Genomic DNA, 20,632 nt, shown 5'->3' on the forward strand with positions numbered 1-20,632 from the left:
TAATGCCACAACTATACACTCAAAAATGTTTAAAATGGTAAATTTTATGTTATGTATATTTTACACAACAAAAAATAAGAATCTCCCCAGGTCCTTGATATTGAGGATGTTTTTTCAACTTTGTGTACTGTACAATATGAATGCAGCTTTAAGCTCCTTTGTCTAACCAGATTCAACCCCTAAGCTCTTCCATACTAAGACACAATTTATTAGCACTGTCTACTGGAAATAAAATGTAAGTTGTATATGTAATTTTACATTTTCTAGTAGCCACATTAAAAAAAGGGGAAGAAATTAATTTCAATATTTTCTTTCTTTCTTTCTTTCTTTCTTTATTTTTGATGAAGATTAGCCCTGAGCTAACATCTGCCACCAATCCTCCTCTTTTTGCTGAGGAAGACTGGCCCTGAGCTAACATCTGTGCCCATATTTCCCTACTTTATATGTGGGACTCCTTCCACAGCATGGCTTGATAAGGTGCGTAGGTCCGTACCCGGGATCCAAACCAGCAAATCCCAGGCCGCCAAAGCGGAACATGCAAACTTAACTGCTGAGCCACCTTGCTGGCCCTTCAATATTTTATTTAACTTAATATATCCAAAATATTATCATTTCAACGTGTATCAATATAAAAAGTATTGGAGTTTTTTGTATCCTTTTTCATACTAAGTATATTTTTACATCTGAATTTGGGCCAGTTACATTTTAAGTGCTCAATAGACACATGAGACTGGTGGTTATCTTAATAGACTAGAACCTCTGCTGATAGGCAGTGTGACTTTTCTGAAGGAGGAAGGACTTTTGTAGACAGGCAAAGACTTGAGGACAAGGGATACAGGTTAGAAACTAGGAAGGTCTTTAAAGGGATAAATTTAACTTCTTAAGTAGTTTTCCCTTAGACCATAGGAAAACACATAGTTATTTAATTTTACAAAATTTTTCTGTTTTTAAATAGAGTTTCCTTTAATTACTCTAATCCAGTAGCTACCAACCTGGGACTTTTATCCTTCCCCAGGATGGCTTGGGAAAAATTGTGGAGGAGTTTTGATTGTCACAATTATTGGGGTGGGCTACAAGATTTTAGTTCCTGAAGACCAAGAACTCTAAATGTCATATAATGCATTGGACAATTCCATACAAAAAAGAATTGTTCTACTCCAAATACTTTCACCCAGAAATCTTTCAATAAAGTGTGATACATCCCTGCAGCCTTGTGTGGTGGAATCCTGGAGAATGGTGGACCTGTTAGGTATTTAGACTCTGTTGCCATGCACGCAGACTGTACAGCATATCAAGGGGGCTAGCTCCAAAAATTATTGGCAATAACCAGCAGCACGCCTCAACAAAATTGGCGATACCTAGGGTCAATTTATATGGAGAAATAATACTAGGTGAACAATTATGGTGGGAAGTAAGATAAACACCTACTTCCCTATTCCTAACCCCAATTTCCACCAGATTAGAGGAAGGTAATGTTTGAGGAAGGAGGAAGGCAGAGGTTCAAGTTGGACGTGAATATTAAGACACCTAAATTGGACACAACTATAAAGAGAGAATTGGGAGTTGAGAAGAGAAAAATAAAATATATGGCAGATCAGTTCATTTTTTTTAATGTAGTCTTTGGAGAGAGATAAAGAAAACAGAGGCAATTAAATGCAGGCTTTAGTAGAGTATTCTACTTTCTGCTAGGAGGAGGGAGCTGAGGCTTGCTTGGTAGAAGCTGGTGGAGTCAACTCAAAGTATTAAACTCATATGCTATTACTTGAGATTAAAATGGCAGTGTCAAGGGATAAAAATATGAGTGCACTCCCATGGAACTAGTCTCCACAGATAGTCTCCAATAAAGCATAATTATATAGTCCTTTCCATGCTAAGTAGTCTGGCCCTATGGCTCTCTTATAACCAATAGAATGTTATATAAGTGATGCTGTGTGACTTCCTAGACTAGATTAGAAATTTTGCAGCTTCCAACTTGGTCTTTTGGAATGCTTGCTCTAAGAAAAGCCAGACTCTGTGTAAGAAGTTCGACAACCTTGAGGTCACCATGATGAGAAGTCCAAGCTAGCTAAAGGGAGAGAGGGCATGGAGAGAGACGCATGGCTAGCCTCTAGCTGTTCTAGGCATGCCAGCCCAAGCACAAAACATGTGACAGAAGCCATCTTGGATGTCCAGCACAGTAGAACCTTCAGATAACTCCATCCACAGCCAAAATCTGAGTGCAACAGCATGAGACTTCCAAGTGGGAATCTACCACCTGAACCAGTCAACACACAGAACTGTAAAAATTGTTTTAAGCCACTCAGTTTTAGGGTGTTTTGTTATACAGCAATAAGTGACCAGAATAATAACTTTAATAATTTTTTAATCAGTTATTTATTTAGTGGGCTGGGGATAAACCTTTATTAATAGAAATTGTTTACTTCTTTATGTTAATTATAAAGGATTTATTAAATCCATTTATTATATATGCTTTTCTAAGAAAATTTAAGGGCATATTGGAAATTAGTTTTTGATAATAAAATGAAGTGTTCTCAGTAAATAGCACTGTGCCATAAATTATTCAGTTTCAGAGTATCAGTGCATTGCAACTGCCAGTTTAGGCAACTGTCACCTCTATGTCTCATGGCTGATAGTGCAGCATGCAATTGTACAAAACAATTTACACTTACTATATATATATAAAGATTTTTTAACAGATGTCTGTTCAAGGTATTTTTTGTATTTTTCTTCTAAGACACTGTCTATTTCACTGGTAATGAGAACAATTTACATTTATCTAGCTAGGTAAGGAGGAAACCTTAGTTGATACGTATTACTGATTTACTTTAGTGATGTTTCAGTGATCCTTATAGATTTGTTTTTTTCCTGGGAAAATGCTTTGATGGTCTGTCCCTTAATCTGGTTGATATGGAGCTAACTCTAGATAAATCTGACAGTTGGCTTGAGAAATCCATGGCTGCCTACATGCTTAAGAGAATTTATTAAATAATGGTTATGTAAACTTTCCTCTAGTTCAAGTACGTGATGTTGTTCAGTGATATCTCATATCTGAGTTGTCAAATAAGACAGTGAACACTTATGTGGCATAGCAGACACAAAAACAAAAAAATAAGTTATTTGTTCTTTAATATCTCAAAACAGGCAAAATGAATTAATCACCAACTCATTGGTACTGTAAAGATAAGAGATCCTGAAAAGATTCTAGGAAGCAAGGAATAATAAATAAAAATTTGTTAACCATTATCCATTTTTACTATTGTAAGAGAGAGAAAATGTAATTGATATTTACATTGGTTTTATATTAGTAAATTCAAAATACTGAATGTGTGAGGACCTTTTACAGCTTGAGCACTTAAAGGAAAACATAGGAGAGAAATGAAAGTTATTTTAAAAGAAGAACCAAATGGTTCTATAGTATCTGAAATAAAAATTTTACTAGTAGGCTTAACAGCAGATTGGAGATATAAGAAGAGAGTAAACATGAGGACAGATTAATAGAAATTATCTAATTTGAAGAACAGAGTGAAAAAGACAGAAAATAATGAATAACAGCTTTAGTGATCTATGGGTCACTAAATGATAAGTGGTCATTATCACGTGTATGTGTACAAGATATGTGTAATCAGAGTCCCAAAAATAGAAAAGAAAGAAAAAGAATGAGGCAGAAAACATTTGAATAACTATGGCTTAAAATTTTCTAAATTTGGTGAAAAAATATTACATTACAGATGAAAGCTCAGTGAACTCCTACTAAGATAAATATCAAGAACACGGACCTAGGCAGATTTTAGTTAAACTGCTGAAAACCAAAGATAAAGATAAAATCTTGAAAGTAGTCATAGAAAAAGGACATTACATATAAGGGAACAACAATATGAATGACAGCCAGCTTCTCAGGAGAAACATGGAGATTGGAAGAGAATAGAGTGGTGTTTTTAAAGTGCTAAAAGAAAATAGCTGCTAGCTCAGAACTCTATATTCAGTGCAACTATATTTCAAAAATGAAAGTAAAATAAAGTTATCTTTAGATAAACAAAAGCTGAGAGTGTTTGTTGCCAGAGGTCCTGTACTACAAGAAATGCCAAAGGAATTCTTCAAGCTAAAAGGGAAACTATACCAGATGGAAACTTGGATCTACACAAAGGAATGAAGAACACTAGAAACAATAAGTATGTGGGAAAATGGAAAAGAATATGTTATTCTCTTTTCTCTTACTGTTAAAAAGACAACTGAGGATTTAACGCAAAAATTACCACATAGTTTTGTGAGGCTTATAACATGTATAGATGTAAAAGAAATGACAACAATAGCACAAATAATGCCAGCAGTGTTGGTGAGGTAAATCGACTTACAGTATTGAAAGATCTTTACATTTTGATGTGAAATGGTCTAATAGGAGCTCTAAATAGTTAGGTATGAATGTTGTAATCATAGGGGAGCCACTAAAAAAAGTAAAATTGAATTTTTTGTGGACCAACTCAAAGAATGGCAGGAAAGGAGGAAAACACAAAAAGTAGAAAAAATACAGAATTAATAGAAAATAGTTAAATGATAGAACTAAATCAAACCATTTCAATAGTTATTAAATGTAAATGGACTGAGCGCTCTTTAAAAGGCAAAGTCTTATTTTGGGGGAGACATTCTCTTTGAATATTTCATGTTTCTGCACAGTTCAGGTCCTCTGAGTAAAGGCATTTACAGCCAAATTAAAAGTGTTTGTATAAGGAAACACTCCAGGATAGTAAACCTTACAGAGGTCTCCCTTCATGAAGACAGTCTGGGGTAGTAAAGACAGAGGTGTCTCCTTCGCTTCCCCAGATAATACTTGCTTACATTCCAGAGTAAAGATAAGGCCTCTCTCTCTCTCTCTCTCTGGTGGTGAAGATAGGCAGCAGCCACGTATAAGATCAGAGTTTTCAAATTTTGTGGTTCCTAGTGTATAATGAACCCCACTGCATGTACAGGTACTGTCTGGCCCTCACTGTATTGCCCTGTGGGGACTGGAGGTTGGGGAACTGATACAAGATACTACTTTGGCTGCTGCTTCTTCCATGAGTAATATACAGTCTTTGTCTTTGAATGAGGGAATTTTGTGTTTTTTTTCAGCCTGCTACAAATACATATGAAATTGTGGTAAGCTAAATCACTGGTTTGCAAATAGGTTAAAATCTCAGACCCTTCACAGTTCACAGTTTCTGATTTAGCACGTGCTAGATTGGATATAAAGCAGGACCCAAGAGGATCAGTGCAAATCCAGATAGGTCAAAAGCAAAAGGATGGAAAAGCAGAAGAAATTTATTTGACTAAATTAATATCAGACAAAGTAGGCTTTAAGACAAGGAGTAATACCAAAGATGTAAACAATGTTTTGTAATGATAAAAGGGTCAATTCATCAGGAAGACATAAAAATCATAAATATATCTAATAACAGACCTTCAAGATACATGAAGCAAATGCAGAACTAAAGGGAGAAACTGGCAAATCCACAATCATAGGTGCATATTGTAACATCCCTTTCTTAATATTTGACAAAACAACCAGATAAAAGATATCAGTAAGAATACAGATTTGAACAACATGGTCAACTACTTTGACCTTGTTGATATTTATAGAGCAACAACTATTTATACCCAACGGTTGTATTGCACATTCTTTTCAAGTACACCATAAGAAATCTTACGTTGAGCCATAAAATAAATGTCAATGAATTTCATAAGATTTAAATTTTACAGAGCACGTTCTCTGACCAAAATAGTTTCAAATTAGAAATCAATTATGATATCTGGAAAAGCTCCAAATAATTGGAAATTGAAAACCACAATAACAACATGTTTCTAAATAAGCCATGGGTCAAAGAAGAAATCAAAAGCAAAGCGAGAAAACATTTTAGACTAAATGAAAATGAAAATACAGGATATCAGATTTGTTTAATTTTGTTATAAGATTGTTCAGAAGGAAATTTATAACTTTAAATGCCTATATTAGAAAAGGAGATAGGTTTAAAATCAATGATTTCAGTTTCCACCTTAAGAAGCTAGAAGATAAGCAAACTTATCCTAAAGTAAGAAGAAAGGAACTAACAAAAATAAAAAAAGAAACCAATGAAATAGTGAACAAAAAAATAGAGATCACATAGACTAAAGTTGTTTATGAAAATGTTAGTAAAATTTATAAAGTCCTACAGAGTTCTCTCTGTAATGCATGGTTGCCTTAACATTTCAAAATTAATCAGTACAATTCACAATATTGACAAAGGGAAAAAGTTATATGATTGCCAAAACAAATGAATAAGAAGTATTTGATAATATTCAAGGCACATTCATGATAAGAACTCTCCACAGACTAGGAATGAAAGGAAACTTCCTCAATGTGATGAAGGCCATCTACCAAAAATCCCTAGGTTAGTAGCATAATGATGAATGGTGAATATTTCCTCCCAAAAGGGTAGAAGGCAAAGATGCTCACTCCTATTACTTATATTCCCCATTGCATTGGAGGTCCTAGAAAGTTCAATAAAGCCAACACAAAAATAAAAGGCATATAAATTGGAAACGTAGACGTTACATTCCCTTTATTTACAGATGACTTAATTATACAAATAGAAAATTTTAAGGAATTTATAAAATAACTCCTAGAACTAAGGAATGAATTTAACAAGTTCTCAGAATACAGGATTGGTATAGAAAAATCAATTGTATTTCTACATATAAGCAGCAAACAATGGAAAATGAAATTTAAACACATTCATTTAATATAGCATCACAAAATATGAAATACTTAGGAGTCATTTAACAAAAGACACGCAAGACCTCTAGACTGAAAATCAGAAAATGCTGACATTTCTTTTCAGAGAAATTAAACAAACAAAAAAAATCATGAGGAGGAAATGATATGCTATATTCATGGCTTTCACGTATTGCAACACTCAGTATTGTTAAGATATCAAGTCCCCCTAAGTTGATCTATATATTCATCACAATTCCATGCAAAACCAGGCAGGTTTATTTATACAGAAAAGCAAAAATAAATAGAATAGGCAAAACAATCTTGAATTAAAACAAAATTGGAGGACTCACACTACCTTACTTCACTATAAAACAGTGGTTCTCAACTGGGGGCAATTTTGCTCCTTCCCCCTCAGTGGATCTTTGGCAAAGTCTGGAGACATTTTTAATTGTCACGACAGGGGTGTGTTACTGGTATCTAGTGAATAGAGGCCAGGGATGCTGCTAAACCTCCTACAGTTCATAGGCAGCCCCCCACAACAAAGAATGATCTCTTCCAAAGTGTCAACAGTGTGGCTTTTGAGAATTCCTGCTATAATGCTACAATAACCAAGGCAGTGTAGGATTGGTATAGGGATAAATAGACCAATGGAACAGAATATAGAGCATGCAAGTAGACACTAACATATACGGTCCACTGACTTTTGAAAGAGGTGCCAAGGCCACTAAATGGAGAAATGGATTGTTTTATTCAACAAATGGTGCTGGAGCAAGTAGATAAACTTATGGAAAAAATGAACCTCAACCCTTACATCACACCATACACAAATAATTTGAGACTGATGATAAACCTAAACCTAAAAGCTAAAATTGTAAACTTTCTGGAAGAAAATAAGAAGACTATATTTATAACCTGGGGTAGACAAAACGTCTTAGGACAGAAAAAGAACTGTCTATAGAAAAAAAATTGAGAAACTGTACTTCATCAAAACTTAAAACTTCTTTTGAAAGATTTCATTAAGTAAACCAAAGGGCAAGCCACAGATTGAAAGAAAATACTTGTGACATATATCTCTGACAAAAGAATTGTATTCAAAATATATAAACAATCTTACAACCTAACAAGAAGAAGACAAACAACTCAATGAAAGAATGGACAAAATATTTGAAAAGAGACTTCACAAAAAACATACAGGGATGGCTAATCAGGGAAGCACAAAATAAAACCATTTTATACCTACTATATGACTAAAACTAAAAAGCTTGAGTGGGAAGGTAATGAAGCCACTGGGATTCAAGCACATTGCTGGTGGGTGTGTAAAATGATCAGCCTTTATGGAAAACTGTTTGACAGCTTCACATATGAATAAACCTACACATAGCTTAAGACCCAGCAATTCTACTTTTAGGTGTTTACTCGGGAGAAATGAAACGTATATCCACAAAAAGATTTCTTACTTATTGATTCTTTCATGTTTTACTATTTCAGCTTAAATTATCTTTCTGCCAGCAGCTTTATTAATAGTCCCAAATTAGAACAACCTAATGCCCATCAATAGAAGAATGCATAAACAAATTATAGCATATTTTTACAACAGAATACCACTCAGCAAGAAAAAAGAATGAACTACTGATACATGTAATGATATGGATGAATCTCAACATTAAGTGAAAGAAGCCTGAAACAAAATGCAAAAACAGGCAAAACTGATTCTGATGACAGAAATGAGAAGAGTGTTTACTATGAGGGTGGAGGTTGACTACAAGTGATTTGAGGGTAAATGCAAAGGAATGATAATGACAGACCAGGGAGTAAGAAGTTCCATTTGAGCAAAAGTGAGCAGATAAGGGATGGAATGAACAGAGAAAGGGTGATAAGATAAATGGACTGAGGTGCAGTCTTAGAATTGCTGAATTCAAAGTATTAGAGGAAGTGACATGGAAAGACAGGAAGTATAGATCAGAGATTGAGATTCCTGAAACTGAGATTTTGGAGGTGGAGGAGTAATTGGTAATAGCTGAAGTGAGGTGCCACTGAATGGGTGAAGTTCAAGAAAATGACAGGCCACCAGAGATGGATAGTCTATGCAGACAATGAAATTACAAAGAACGGTCACTGGAATAGCAGCAGGGAGACAAAAAGAGACAGGTGCTAAAACTTTCAAGGAATGCCATAAAGGATCCCATAGATGACTGCAATAAGAGATAACGGTGAGCAGTATAGTTTAATGGGATGATGTTCAAAGGAGCTGGGGGATTTTAAAGAAAAGGGAGAGCAATGGTTAGATGCAACAGTGAAGAGCAATAATGGCTCCATATATCTCATCCGTTGTATCTATTAAATATTTACTAGTCTCTTCATGCTTTCCACTATCACCTTCTCCCTCCCTCTTATGTTCTTTATGATAGAGAAAATAGAAGCTGTAAGCAGAGAATTTTTTACACTCCTAAAAAATTACTTGCGTACACATTTATCTCAATTTGAGGTTCTAGGAACAGTTTCTAATACAATCACATGTCTTCAATTGCTTTAAATCTTAATTTCCTTTAGGAGGGGGTAAACATTTTCCATGTTTACTTTCTTCCCAAAGGCACTATACATGTGGGTAAGTGTTTATATAATTGACTTTTGTATTTGGGCAGGGGATACAATCAGGATTCTAGGGATTGATTGAGAAAGAAAGTTTGGGGGAAGGCTACCAGCAAAGGAAAGTTAGTCACTACACATAAGGTGACCTGTGAAAATGGAGTAATGATAGCAGTCACTTATTACAAGTGCTAACTATGGCCAAGCACTGCATATGACAAGTATTTTATATTCATTACCTTGTCTTATCTCACAACAGTTCTCTGAGTTGAATATTTGACAGATAAAACTGAGTCTTACAAAGGTTAAGTAATTTTTTCATGGTCACATAATCACTAAGTAGAAGAACTGGGAGTTTAAACTAGGCTTCTGATTCTGCCTGGTTTTGAACCACTATATTATTCTATTACCCTACGTAACAGCCTTTTTGTAATTTTTCTCTTCTCTTCAAAGCACTTCTATCCCCAATATCCACACACAACAAAAGTTTGTCTTCCGTGGAACATTAAGCTTAACATTATCGTAGTATTTATCTCAGTAAATCATAATGATGTATTTACTCTTCAGTATTGTTTATTAGACACTAAGTATCATAAGAAGGACAGTGTCTGTGTCAGCACATAGCACACAGAGCTTGGAATATAGCAGGTACTTCAGAGAATTGTTGAAAGAATTAATTGCATTTTAACTGTTTGTCTCCCCCATCAGACTCATTGAGTTCACTGAGTTCATTGAGTGTAGGAGCTAAAAATTTAATTTCTGGAATTCCTGGGCCTAACACAAAGCCTTGCACCTGGTAGATGCTTAATAAACATTGTTGAATGAATGCTTGATGACCATATGTCAACTTCAAATAGATCACAGCACTTTAAAAAGCAGTTATCTATTATTTTGACTTAATTTATCTGCTGGTGCTATAATAGTAAGTAAAACAGATATGATCTATGCAGTTATTTATAATCTAGTGAGGTAAGCTAACAAAACCAAGTAAACAAAGAATTACTAATTGTCATAAGTGATATGAAGAAACTCTAGTTCAACATAGGGAACCAAGGGAACTCACTTTAAATAAAGTAAACAGGGAATATTTCTCTGGAGACATGACATCTAAGCTAAAATTTTCAGACTAAGGAGGCCAGTCACAAAAAGAATGGGGGAAAAACTACACTAGGCAGAAGAAACAGCACGCAAAGGCCTTGAGTTGGGAAAAAAGAAAAAAAAAATTAGCATTTAAGAAACTGAGGAAATACCACTAGTTAAGCAAAGTTTGGAAATGAGGAATGATGGATTTCCAAAGCTAAGAGGTGATATTTTCCATGGTGGCTCTGTCCTCTGGGCTAAAATATATGCAGATAGTAATAATTTCACACACTACTTTCCAGGATCATAGGGAATAAAGCCTATGCCAGACTGAATTGAATTAAACTAGGGATACAATGTGACCAAAAAGCAGAAGTTTCCAGTTCTAAACACAATAGTAGGCCCAATAATAAAAAGTTTTAATAAGCAATTGTAACAATAATTAATATAGTTATTTCTTTATTCATTTAATGACTAGTTACTGATTTCCTTTTATGCTATTATGTGCCAGGCACTACGGTAAGTGCTGTGGGAATAAAGGATCTGGCGACAAAAACAAGAAAGATACCTTCTCTGCCATTGTAGAATTTAGAGTTGGAAGAGTATGTTGCTTCTTCCCATTAACCCTGGAATTAGCCTTTTTCACAAAAGAAACATGGTCTGCCTTAGCAACTTAAAAAATCTTATTTATGATAAATAAAAATTGCTTATATTTAAGGTGCAAAGCATATTTTGATATATGTATACAGTGTGTTATAATTACCACAATCAAACTAATTAACATATCTATCACCTCCCACAGTTAACCTTTTTGTGTGTGTGTGTGTGTGTTAAGAACTCTTGGGCTCTACTCTCTTAGTAAAGTTCCAGTATATAACACATTATTATTAACTATAGTCACCATGCTGCATGTTAGTTTTCCAGAACTTATTCATCCTATAACTGAAAGTTTGTGCTCTTTGATCAATCTCTCTCCTTTTCTCTCACCCCTGTCCCCAGCCTCTGGAAACCACCATTCTACTCTGTTACTATGAGTTCAGCTTTTTTTTAGATTCCACACATAAGTGAGATCATGCGATATTTGTCTTTCTGTGTCTGACTTATCTCACTTAGCGTAACATCCTCCAGGTTCATCCATGTTGCCACAAATGGCAGGATTTCCTTCTTTGTTAAGGCTGAATAATATTCTATGTTAGGTATATATATACATGTGTATATATAGATCTATCTCACATTTTCTTTATCCATTCATCTGTCAACAAACATTTAGATTGTTTCCATATTTTGGGTACCGTGAATAATGTAACTTAGCAACTTTTGAAGGGTCTGTTTAACATGTGCAATTCTGCCTCATGAAACATGTAGACTATTTTGGCTCAAAGCGAGTCACCTCATCAAATGATGGCTGTATGCCAAACTGTTTGTTCCGGTTTCCCAGGAACCCACAACTATGGAGTATCATTTTCTTCTGTTGAAAATACTCTTAAGAAATGAACAAATAACCATCACGGCAACAACTTTCTTTAACAATAGAACCCAAGAAGTAGTATTAAGAATATCTGAGGTCACAGGAGACACAGGCAGAAACAGAGAGCTGGCCTTTTGTGATGCATTCTTTTTTCTGGATGGAACCATATTTCAGATTTAGGTAGTTACAACTTTCTAGAGATATGATCATATTTGAGTTTAAGACAACTATATTTTGAGACAATTAGAAATTAAAGGAACTTTGAAAAAGATAAAATATCACTCTTTCAAATTAAAAAAATGCAACTGGGGAAAAATAGTTTTTAAAAATAAAGCATAACATTTTTAACAAACAGTAATGCCAACAGCCTATAAGAAATAAAACTAAACTCAAGAATATACTGTCAGTTTTCACTGCTTGGCAAGAAATTTATGTGTCCCGGGTTATTAATCCTATACTTGCCAAGACTTAAAATTATTTGAAATCCCATAAATCTCTATTAAAATCATATTTCTAACTTACTGTCTGTCACTGTCACTTGACTGGAAAAGAAAACAAATGAAAAGTCTAAAATGATCCTTATCACACTATTGGAGAGGAAAACACCAAAACAACAAAGATCTATATTCTTATTTATCACATAGAATTAGGAATGTACATACTACAAAGAGAAAATATAATAGTAGCTCATTTCTCTAAAGGATGAGGTGTCAGCCAAAATAAACGTCAATATCAATTAACTAAAGCTCATAAGCTCTAATCATAAGAGTCTCTTAGGTACTTATTCACATATATTGTTATCTTAGATTGAGTTCCACAAAATCCTCTCTTTACTTAGGTCATAATATACTAGAAATACAAAGGAAGAAAAGGGAAAGGGCTTCCAGAAAGAGAAATACTAACATCAAAAAGAAAGAAATTTAGCTTCTGGGAAGAGACAGGTAAACATACTTTTTGCTATTTCTCCCACTAAGTACAAATAAAAATCCTGGACATTATATATACTTAAAAATAAACAAGAAGAGTCTGAAAGGTGGAGAGGAGGAGGCAGACCGGCTAGGGACATTGGGACCTGAGGAAAAACATGTGGTAAGTTCCCTGGGTTTTCTTTTGGCTTCATATATTCCAGACTTGGAGTGGGAGAAACAGGCAATGTGAATAGGCTCAGACAAAAAAAAAAAAGTCCCAACTAAAGCTTGCTTTCTCTAGCCCCAGGATGAGGAAGGGCAACCTATGAAAAGAGAAAACTTTAAGACAATAATCCTACTACTCCATCCAAATGCCACAGAAAAAAGCCATGGTCCTGCCGGCAAAGGCTGAGAGGGGAGCCTAGGTTTCATTTCCATTCTTGCCAGGCTTTAACAAGGTGCCCCCAACACTGCTGCCGGGATGGTGTCAGAGAAGCTGAGTAGAATGTCGGGCTTTCATCCCCACCTGATGGTAATGAGGCCCTCCCACACCCCAGTATTAGTAGAGACAATGTGGGGAGTCTGGACTTCCACCCACTCAGCAGTAAGCAGGTGCCCCTATCTCTCCCCAGTTGGACGGTGTCTGAGGAGGCTGTGGAGAGGCAAGACTTTCACCACCATCCAGCAGTAATGAGACCACTCTCACCTTGGTGTCAATAGAAACCATGTGAGGAGCTGGAACTCCCACTACTGCCCAGCAGGAATAAGGAGCCCTCCCCCAACGTGGTGTTAACAGAGGTTAAGTGGTAAACCTAGACTTCCATCTCCATGTATCAGTAACAAGGCAGTGTCTTGCAGATATAGACAAGATTATTCTAGATTTTATATGTAAAGGCAAAGGAATTAGAATACCTAAAACAATTTTGAAAAAGAATAATAAAGTGAGAGGAACCAGTCTAGACGATTTGAAGACACATATAGCTACAGTAATCAAAATTGTATAGTATTGGCGGAGGACAGATATATAGCTTAATAGAACAGAGAACCCAGAAATATACCCACATAAATATGCTCAAGTGATTTTTGACAAGAGTGCAAAAACAATTCATGGAGAAAAGATAGTTTTCTAACAAAGGATGCTGGGCTAATTGGACAACCATAGGCAAAAAAAAAAAAAAAAAAAGAAAAAAGAAAAAGAAAAAGAAAAGAATCTTGCGCTAAGTCTCACAGCTTATACAAAAATTAACTTAAAATGGATCACGGGCTTAGCTGTAAAACTATAATCTTCAGGATATAGGGCTAAGCAAAGAGTTCTTAAACTTGACACCAAAACACAATCCATAAAAAGAAGAACTGATAAACTGGGCTTCAAAAAACCAAAAACCTTTTGCTCTGGGAAAGACCCAATTAAAAAGGTGAAAAGATAAGCTCCAGTGTAGGAGAAAATATTTGTAAACCACCTATCTGACAAAGGACTAGTACCTAGAATATACAGAGAGCTCTCCAAACTCAACAGTAAAAAAGCAGATAATCTAATTAGAAAATAGATAAAAGACATTGAGAGAAATTTCATTAAAGAGGATAGGCAGGTGGCAAATAAGCACAAGACAAGAGATTCTGCATCATTAGCCATTAGGGAAATGAAAATTAAAACCACAATGAGATATTACTACACATCTATTAAGAATGGCTAAAATAGAAAAACGACAAAAAATAAAAAGTGACAACACCAGTGCTAGTGAGGAAGTAGAAAACTGGATTACTCTTACACTGCTGTGGGTACAGTCACTCTGAGAAACAATTTGGCAGTTTCTTAAAACACTAAACACGCAATTACCATATGTCCCAGCAATTGTACTCCAGGTCATTTATCTTAGAGAAATAAAAACTTATATTCACACAAAAACCTACACACAAATATTTATAGCAGCTTTATTCATAGTAACCCCAAACTGGAAATTACCCAGATGTCCATCAATGAGTGAAGGGTTAAACAAACTTTGATGGACTGGTAACATGGAATACTACTCAGCAACAAAAAGGAATGAACTACTGATGCATACGACAACTGGGACAAATCCCACAGAAATGTGTTGAGCGAAAAAAGCCAATCCTGAAAGGTGACATACAGAATAATCCCATTTTTATAACACTCTAGAAATAAAAAAAATTGTAGAAATGAGAACAGATTAGTGATTTCCAGGAGGCGGGTGTAGGAGGGAAGTGGGTGTGGATACAGAAGAGCAATGTGAGGAATCTTTGTGGTGTAGGAAATGTTCTGTGTCTTGACTGTATAAATGTCATTATCCTGTTTGTGAGATTGAACTATAGTTTTGCAAGATGTTACCACGGGGGGAAACAGAGTAAAGGGTATCATGGGATCTCTCTGTATTATTTTTTACAACTGCATGTGAATCTATACTGATATCAAAATAAAGAGTTTAATTTAAAAAAGAGAAATTACAACTAAAGTGAGGGAGAAAATCTTTAATAGAAGAATTCACCAAGCTTACCTGTTAAAGGCTACTCTTGTATACCAAATAAAGCATAATAGATCAAGGGTAATATAGCAATAGAGTAGAATATTTGATGCTCATAATAATGATTCTAGAGCATGAAGAAAAGATCAAACCACATTTATCAAAATCTGTATAAAAGATTACAGTAATGTGTATTGTAATTTAGAAAGATATTAAAAATGTCAAATTTTTCATAATCTATAAATATTTCATTTCTGACAAAGCTCTTTATGTATCACCATTAATTGACTTTGACTTCTATTAACCCTACCTACTCAAGCCCAACTCTACCTCCAAATTCATTCTCTTTCTTAGGTCAGTATAACAGCTTTCTATGTGTTCTCTTTGCCTCCAGCCTGTGCTTTCCATTCATCCTCTACCCGCTTTGCTATAATAAGCTAAAATATAAATCTGATCATGACATTTCTCTGATTTTACTCTTTCAACAGCATCGCAGAGTCCTAAGGATAGGGTTTAATTTCTTTAGATTGGCACAAAAGTCATTTTATGAAATGTCTCCCACCAACTCTATAGCTTTTTCTCCTGACATTCTTCCACATTTTCCTGTGCTTAAATCACATAAAACTCGTCTTATATTTCATAACATCAAGCTTTTTCACATTTTTTCTCTTTGCATAAAACACCTTAAACCCTCATGTCCCCTGGCTAACTCCTGCTTATCTAAAAAGACTTTACTCTTCCAGGAATTCTTCCTCGCTCTGTAGTATATGAGATGTGCTTCCATAGCACCTCATAGGCAACTCTATCATAGTATTTATTGCAGAGCATTGCCATCCTTTATTACTTCACTATTAGTAACTTGAATGCAGGAATCATGCACTTTATTTTTTATCCACCAGTATACGAAACCCAGTAAATGTCAACTGAGTGAATAAATGGCTGTCCTCTATGACAATATTTTAAATGGTCAAAGATACCTTCCAAATATCCTAAATTCCTTTAATATGTGATGAATATATTATAAATAATATAGCCATGGATATTTAAATCTACTGATATCTAAACTTATTTGAATCTATTTATATTTTTTAGCTTATACTATACATCCATATATGGATGTTTGATAAATATAACATTGCTTAAAGTATAATTCCTTCTTATCTATGCTAAGGGTACATTTTTCTTGCTTCATGGTGAAATCAAAACTCCATCATTCTCGCAAATAGATAATGCCGCTACCTCAAACTTCACGTTCACCAAGTAATCATCTCATGATTCTCTAGGTAATTTTTTTGCCTTTAGGATATTTAAGGAATCTTTTTTATTATAAATTTTAGTGACTCTTCCAAAGTGCTTGTCCCTCATCTATTACTTGGTAGTGTTTCCTCTTCTCTTTATTTGGGCAATTTTCCCTATTCTGTCCTTTTCTTTCTTATTCTGTCAGTTAATTACATAAGAAATTTGTTTGATCATCTGAACTTTTAAGCCTATATGCTTACATTACGGTCTTTTAAAACTATCTGAAGGCTCCTTTTGAGTTCTTCTTAAAGTTTATTTCAATTTCTTCTCTTCACAAAGTCACATTAAATCTGATTATTGTCATTTCTAAAGTTTAATGGCAGAATAGATTAGGCAGAATAATGTTTTCTCCTGGTATAAAGTTTAATCACTGGTACTCAACAGCTAGGCTTGTTGAGTGAATATTTATTTATTAACCAAAAGATAGTTCTAAAATTGAAAATTAAAAACAATGGAGGAAATAAATTAATTTCCTTTATGTGTGTGTTACTTAAAATTACTTGGTCTACAAAGCAGCATCTAGAAAGTTACTTGAGGATGTGCTCCAGCAAACTAATGGAATAAAATGAAATGAAAAAAGGGATGTTATGGTAGGCAAGAAACTGTGGCTCCAACTCCTAAGAGCAGGATAAGGAAGTCTCAGGATGCCAGTTGTGCGTTAGGCCTAAAGGTAACCAGTATCTCTTGAAGCAGTACCTATTGATGAATGGAGCAGGCCTTGGAGGGAAACAAAGACTCCATTATATAGACACTGAGTGGGAGAAAGGAATACTTGAGAATGTGATAAAAGCATACAAGAAAAATATTGGGAAATAAAAAAATGAGAAAGTAGTAAATAACAAGAAAATTAAAAATGTGCAATTTTAGGCAATTAATGTAAATAAATAAAGAGCGCTTTGTGCTATGAACATCTTTTGAGTACTAGTGGGGAGACAGCACAAACAATGGCAAAGTATAACTGACAAATACTGAAAGGAGACTATCTCTACTTGTAGGAGAAAGCACTTTTTTTGCTCCACATAACAATCCCTTGAAATAGACACTATTGATTCCAATCATAAATGAGAAACTGAGGCTCAAAGAGATTAAATAACTTGCTCCAACTCATGGAGCTAGGAGTTAAGCCTAGATCTCTGACTCCAAAGCCCATGACCCTTTTTACATATGATTATTCATCTTTATTGAACACCTATCATCTGCCTTTTACAGGCTTCAGGGGCTGAAATGTAGGAGAAAAATAGAAATATATGAATACAAACAAAAACAAAAACAAGCTTTATTAAATCATCTCAACTACACCAGACAATGAAAGGTTAATCTAAAGAGAAACATAATACTAGGAAAAAATTACAGGCAAACAATTTTGTATTCCCCAAATGGGATTTGCAACATATGCCAAATGATGCAGTTAATAAACTCTGGGGACTTTCTGCTATTCATATGTTGTGGAAATATGGACAAGGTGGTAAAAACATTAAAAAATGGCATAACCACTCTGTCTACAAAACAAAAACCTAATAATTCAAACAAATTTTGAAAAATGTTAAGCAGTGATTAAATGACATGCATTTTTACTCTAGTTTCCAGTTTATACTAGAAAGCTCCTTTTCTTATGGTAGTCATTTATAAAATTCTTTTTATCACATTTCCACCATTATTCATATTTCCCCCCATTTTTCTGATTGGATAAATGAGGGTAGCATATATAGAAAAATTATATAGAAGTGAATAATAAATTAAAATTGAATTATATTTTATTAGAGACTAAATGCTAATTGGTAATCTTTTAATTTACCATGAAATAATATAAAAAACAAAGAAGATAATACATTTAACAGTCATTTTAAGAAGTGTATATGATACTGTAATAAAAAGTTCTACAACAAGAAAAGACTGCTATGGTCACGGTTAGTAGACCAGACAATACACCACTATATTTGTAATTTAGGCAGAAAAACAATAATAAAATTTGCAAAGCCACACAAATCTTGGTCATTTTATAGAAAAAGCACTGCCATGACTTCAGTTTATAAAATGCTACAAAGTAGAGAAACTATTAACTTATAATGAATTTGAATTTCTACACTTCTGAATAAAATACAATTACTTACTTTTTTCTCCGATTTGACTCCACAAAATATCTACGTGCTCGATTTCGACATATTTTTTGTTGCTGCAGTAATATTTGGCGCTCTTCTTCTAAATTTTTCTCTAAATGGATTTTCATATCTCTAATGATGGCATTAAGTTAAGGAGAATGGTTTACATCTTTAGTGGATGAGTGTCAGTGCTATCTGATAAATATAATTATAGCTTCATACTAATGATGTAATCAATTTTTGTGGAACAATTAATATGTGTACACACTAGTGTTAGTATATGACTGGCAGATGTTTTATGTAAAAAATTTCTGACTTGGTATTAGAACTGAAGATATTCCTCACTTTCCCTGGAAAAAAAATAAATTACTTTTAGATTTCATGAACTCGGATAAGAAGACTGCATATGTTTTGATTCATTAAACACATATTTGAGTACTTATTAACAAGTTACTGTCTTAGGCATGTATATAGGAAAATGAAGAAAGGTTGTATTTCGCTAATAGAAAGATTAATTAAATGTTTCAGTAGATCCTTTAATCTATAGTATGAAAGTCACATCCAAATATTAAAAAATCAAATAGCAATATAACTGGAGAGTTTGGGAATACAGTCTACTTGCTTATTGATTTACCTGTGTTACAAAAACAAAAACAGTAGGGAAACCATACACAGTAATGTTTACTCAGAAGTTTGCCAGAGAAGAAAATATTTTAGTTATCCTAATCATCCATTCATTTGAAATTTATTATATAAAATGAAACTTTAAAAAAGTTGTATTGATGTGGTTAATTGATGTCCCAATTTATTTAGGTGTGGTTCAACTGTCATTATTGAATACCTTTACCAAATTTATCACAGTATTTTTGTTTTTAATGATTTCAAATTTTAAAAAATGGTCATTCACTTATCATTTTGTCATTATTCAGTACCTCAACATTAGATGTAGATGCATATGAGGTATTGAAGTTAGATATTGCAGGGCATGCAACTTGTCTTTTTAGAATAAATAGCCTGTTTAAATCTTTTTCCCCAAATAACAGAGGTTCGAAATTCTCTTTGAGAGGTCTATTTAACCAAGGTTTTTTATATGCCATAAATTATTAATGGTAAAACAGAACACAATAAATACATTCAATAATAAATCATGCTGTACATAATTGCTAACTCAAAATGTGTTAATTTCAGGATCCTATAGTGTTTCAACATCAATATTATATATACTTCAAAACACTCATATTTATTTGAATTTTTTTGTCATTTGAAACTTTCCTAATGGGAACTCACTTGTTTTCAATTATGTTTCTATTTAACCATCTTTATACCATTGGCCATAACTAATTTTACCTTTGTTTTATTATAAAATTTTGCACAACCTCAAGATAAACATATACCCACACACACTTGCACACGTGATATTTTACTTAAAGTTCCTTTTGAAGAATTTATAAAAATGAAACAAAAAAGGAAGGAAATCTGGTTCTTTCTTAGCTTGGAAACAGTTAAAGATTTATCTTGTTCTTCTCTAATAGAGTATTAGGAGGAGTCTGATGTCTATAAGACGGCTAGCTACTAAAAGTCACAACACGACAGTAGAGTAAAGTGTAACTTCCTTTCAGGGTACACGAGAGCAACATTGCATGGGGAGGACAGCGAGAAGTTGCTTTGGCTCAGGTGAGAAGTATGCAGGACTATGATGGAGGGGGAGACAATTCTGTTCTCTGTTTAATTAACATGCTTGAGATATCACAAGAACATAAAGAAAATCACAAATGTAATGTTCGTAATGTTCTGACAACTATATATTCTCAAATTAAATCAAATGACTCTCTCTCTCTCTATAAAAATATAATTTTTGCCTGCTGAGTTATAAAGAAATGCTGCTGCCTTTGCATCTTTTCAAGTTTGGTATTCAAGTTTAAAAACTATTAGATGATGTGTTAAATTTTTGTTTTCTATACAAGCTATCTTGGAAAGATAAGATA

General features: G+C 34.0%; 1 protein-coding gene across 2 annotated transcripts in view; it reads right to left on the reverse strand.

Moving 5' to 3' along the window:
- The window catches only part of CEP126 (centrosomal protein 126), a 71,122-nt gene that overhangs the window by 45,317 nt on the left and 5,173 nt on the right, over positions 1 to 20,632 (reverse strand). For both annotated transcript variants that reach the window (XM_014864321.3, XM_070490386.1), the window contains exon 2: positions 18,660 to 18,779. In XM_014864321.3, the coding sequence (XP_014719807.1) occupies positions 18,660 to 18,779 (120 nt within the window). The remainder of the gene's footprint in view (positions 1 to 18,659; positions 18,780 to 20,632) is intronic.

Source organism: Equus asinus, chromosome 20, assembly GCF_041296235.1.
Source record: "Equus asinus isolate D_3611 breed Donkey chromosome 20, EquAss-T2T_v2, whole genome shotgun sequence".
Taxonomy (NCBI): domain Eukaryota; kingdom Metazoa; phylum Chordata; class Mammalia; order Perissodactyla; family Equidae; genus Equus; species Equus asinus.